The 3,978-nt window shown below is 47.9% G+C and overlaps 1 protein-coding gene across 1 annotated transcript in view; it reads right to left on the bottom strand.

The window, feature by feature from the left end:
• Window positions 1-457: 457 nt before the first annotated feature.
• LOC106613303 (putative G-protein coupled receptor 149) overlaps window positions 458-3,978 on the bottom strand; it is a 30,569-nt gene continuing 27,048 nt past the window's right edge. Inside the window, exon 4 of the mRNA XM_014215392.3 lies at window positions 458-3,838. Coding sequence (XP_014070867.3) covers window positions 3,227-3,838 — 612 coding nt within the window. The 3' untranslated portion in view covers window positions 458-3,226. The remainder of the gene's footprint in view (window positions 3,839-3,978) is intronic.

The raw sequence follows: 3,978 nt of genomic DNA, 5'->3' as shown, positions 1-3,978 counted from the left end.
TATGAATAAGCCATACGATTCATAAGCCATATGATTCATAATGTCATATGATTCATAAGCCATATGATTCATACATCATATGATTCATAAGCCGTTTTATGAATAAGCCATATGATTCATAAGCCATATGATTCATAATGTCATATGATTCATAAGACATATGATTCATAAGCTATATGATTCAAAAGCCATATGATTCATACGGCATATTATGAATAAGTCATCTGATTCATAATCCATATGATTCATAAACCATATTATTCTGTAAGCCACTTTTCTCTAACTTGCTTTTGTTGTTGTTGCCTTGAAGAAGTCTGGATGTTAATGCATTTTACAGTGTTGTTTGAGGCAATTTTCTAGTATAAATATGTAATGAGCACACTCATATGAAGAACGGAACATTATGTCACACGTGACAAAGCTTTTCTCTGCTGAACGACACACAGCGCAGACGACACACAACGAAACACATCCTTTATGAAACATCAAACAGAATACATCCATTACTGTGTGACCTGGAGGTAGGGTGTAATGCACCTTGCTGATGTGTGTTTGCGTACGTGCAAGCTTTATGCGTGTGTGTGTGCGTGCGTGTGTGTGTGCATACAAAAACAGTTAAACAGAATATAGCTATGACATAACTCCATATTTTAGTTCATCCTGGTGAATATTTAGAATCGTAGTGAATCGCCAATACATATTCTATAACTGTCTAGTTTTAAGCATGTACGAAGCATAGCGGAAGGGCCTGGGTCACTCCGTATGATTGGAGAGGCAGTGAACTGAGAGGCTAGAGGAGAACAGCTCTAAGTGACTCGAAAAAAAAACACACATTCACTTGGTGCCTCCATCAGTGGTAAAATATTCACACTGTCGTTCAGGGAAATTGTTAGTGGAATGTTCATGAGGCAGAAAAAAACATTGTATATTCTCTCTCTCTCTCTCTCTCTCTCTCTGTCTCTCTCTCGCACCTTCTCTCTCTATGTCTCTGTCTCTCTCTCTCTCGCGCCTTCTCTCTCTCTGTCTCTCTCTCTGTCTCTCTCTCTCTCTGTCTCTCTCTCTCTCTCGCCTTCTCTCTCTCTGTCTCTCTCTCTCTGTCTCTCTCTCGCGCGCGCCTTCTCTCTCTCTCTCTCTCTCTCGCCTTCTCTCTCTCTGTCTCTCTCTCTCTCTCTCTCTCTGTCTCTCTCTCTCTCTCTGTCTCTCTCTCTGTCTCTCTCTCGCACGCCTTCTCTCTCTTCAGACTGATTTAAATAAAAGGATAGTTTTGTCTCACAGCAGTAAAATGAACAGTATGGTAAATGATCTATTCTGAGTCCAGGCTCTCAGCAGATTACATTAAGAGTACAGACACACTGATCTGTATGTAACACACACACAGTGGGATGACTCAGACACAGTGGGATGACTCAGACACAGTGGGATGACTCAGACACAGCGGGATGACTCAGACACAGTGGGATGACTCAGACACAGTGGGATGACTCAGACACAGCGGGATGACTCAGACACAGTGGGATGACTCAGACACAGCGGAATGACTCAGATACAGCGGAATGACTCAGACACAGCGGGATGACTCAGACACAGCAGGATGACTCAGACACAGTGGGATGACTCACACACAGTGGGATGACTTAGACACAGTGGGATGACTCACACACAGTGGGATGACTCACACACAGTGGGATGACTCAGACACAGTGGGATGACTCAGACACAGTGGGATGACTCAGACACAGCGGGACGACTCAGACACAGTGGGATGACTCAGACACAGCGGGACGACTCAGACACAGCGGGACGACTCAGACACAGTGGGATGACTCAGATACAGCGGGATGACTCAGACACAGGGGCCGGTGGTCTCCATGTTGATTTACTGGTGAGGGCCATACTCATTGGCAGCCATATGTTGGAGGCCCTGGCATGAATACTAACATGGTTAATCTTCTCTCCATCCTTTCTCTCTGCTCTCCCTTTCAGTCTTCACTCTTTCATTGTGCTGCTAACCTTTAGTCCTGCATCTCCTTCTCTCTACCTCACCTCATCCCTTTAGTCCTGCATCTCCTTCTCTCTACCTCACCTCATCCCTTAGTCCTGCATCTCCTTCTCTCTACCTCACCTCATCCCTTAGTCCTGCATCTCCTTCTCTCTACCTCACCTCATCCCTTAGTCCTGCATCCACTTCTCTCCACATCACCTCATCCCTTTAGTCCTGCATCTCCTTCTCTCTACCTCACCTCATCCCTTAGTCCTGCATCTCCTTCTCTCTACCTCACCTCATCCCTTAGTCCTGCATCTCCTTCTCTCCACCTCACCTCATCCCTTAGTCCTGCATCTCCTTCTCTCCACCTCACCTCATCCCTTAGTCCTGCATCTCCTTCTCTCTACCTCACCTCATCCCTTAGTCCTGCATCTCCTTCTCTCTACCTCACCTCATCCCTTAGTCCTGCATCTCCTTCTCTCTACCTCACCTCATCCTTTAGTCCTGCATCTCCTTCTCTCTACCTCACCTCATCCTTTAGTCCTGCATCTCCTTCTCTCTACCTCACCTCATCCCTTAGTCCTGCATCACCTTCTCTCCACCTCACCTCATCCCTTAGTCCTGCATCTCCTTCTCTCTACCTCACCTCATCCCTTAGTCCTGCATCACCTTCTCTCTACCTCACCTCATCCCTTAGTCCTGCATCACCTTCTCTCTACCTCACCTCATCCCTTAGTCCTGCATCACCTTCTCTCTACCTCACCTCATCCCTTAGTCCTGCATCTCCTTCTCTACCTCACCTCATCCCTTAGTTCTGCATCACCTTCTCTCTACCTCACCTCATCCCTTAGTCCTGCATCTCCTTCTCTCTACCTCACCTCATCCCTTAGTCCTGCATCACCTTCTCTCCACCTCACCTCATCACATCTATACATAATGGACCTCTAAAGCACAAAATGGACACAGGATAAGTGCACCAGCAGTTTTACGCAGTGGCAGCTAATGTTTTGTCAAAATACATATTTAAAATATATAGTTAAAAGGTCAATCCTCTTGGATATACTTTCCCAGTCTGCATCCTTTGTGTGCTCATCAGTATTCTCTGTTTGCTCATTGTCTTCCTGTGTGTATCAGTCTTCTCTGTCTCTTCCTGCTTCTTGTGTGTGTTTCAGACTTCTCTGTCCACTTCCTGCTTCCTGTGTGTATCAGTTCTCTCTGTCCTCTTCCTGCTTCCTGTGTGTATCAGTCTTCTCTGTCCTCTTCCTGCTTCCTGTAGGCTTCGTTGAGCAGCTGTATCTCCTCGCGGTAGCCTCCCGTCTCCTGTGTCTGTCTGCGGCTGTTCTGCCGGTGGGCCTCCACCGTGTCAGGGATGTTGATGTTGATGTTGTCCGCCTCGGGGTTGCCACTGTTGGGGATGAGCAGTGAGTAGGAGGCTGTCTCCCCCAGGTCACAGGAGACAAAGCGGTTCTCCTTCCGAGAATAGCGCAGCGACGGGGAGCGGGCGTGGGTGGACGACTGGCTGATGTTGGAGATGATGGACACACTGTCCGTGGCCTCCTCGTTGTCACAGATCTCCAACACCTCTAGGTGGATCTTCACATTGGTGTCCCGCATTCCCACCTCCGTCCCCACTCCCCCGGCCGTGCCTCCAGAGCTGGGGTCGCCTGCACTGGGCTCGTGGCCTACAGACTTGGAGCGGTAGACCTCCACCTTCTTGGTGGCGTGGGGGGAGATGGTGAGGCCATCGCTGCTGACCTCGTAGGTGGAGAGGGAGAGGGTCTTCCCTGTGGGGGATTGCAGGGAGACGGTGCCCTGGAAGGCACATAGAGGGAGGGCCAGACCTCCCCCAGATCTCTGTAAGGACACAAGACAAACACAGACCACAGTCAAAATCTAGAAGAGCAACAACTATACATTTTATCTAGGGTATATACAGCAGCACACATTTTCAAAGACAGAGATATCTCAACGTACATTTCCAATTACATACAGAT

This window comes from Salmo salar, chromosome 09, assembly GCF_965601325.2.
Source record: "Salmo salar chromosome 09, fSalSal1, whole genome shotgun sequence".
Lineage (NCBI taxonomy): Eukaryota > Metazoa > Chordata > Actinopteri > Salmoniformes > Salmonidae > Salmo > Salmo salar.
The sequence above is the reverse complement of the archived record's forward strand: the minus strand, read 5'-3'. Positions and strand labels throughout refer to the sequence as shown.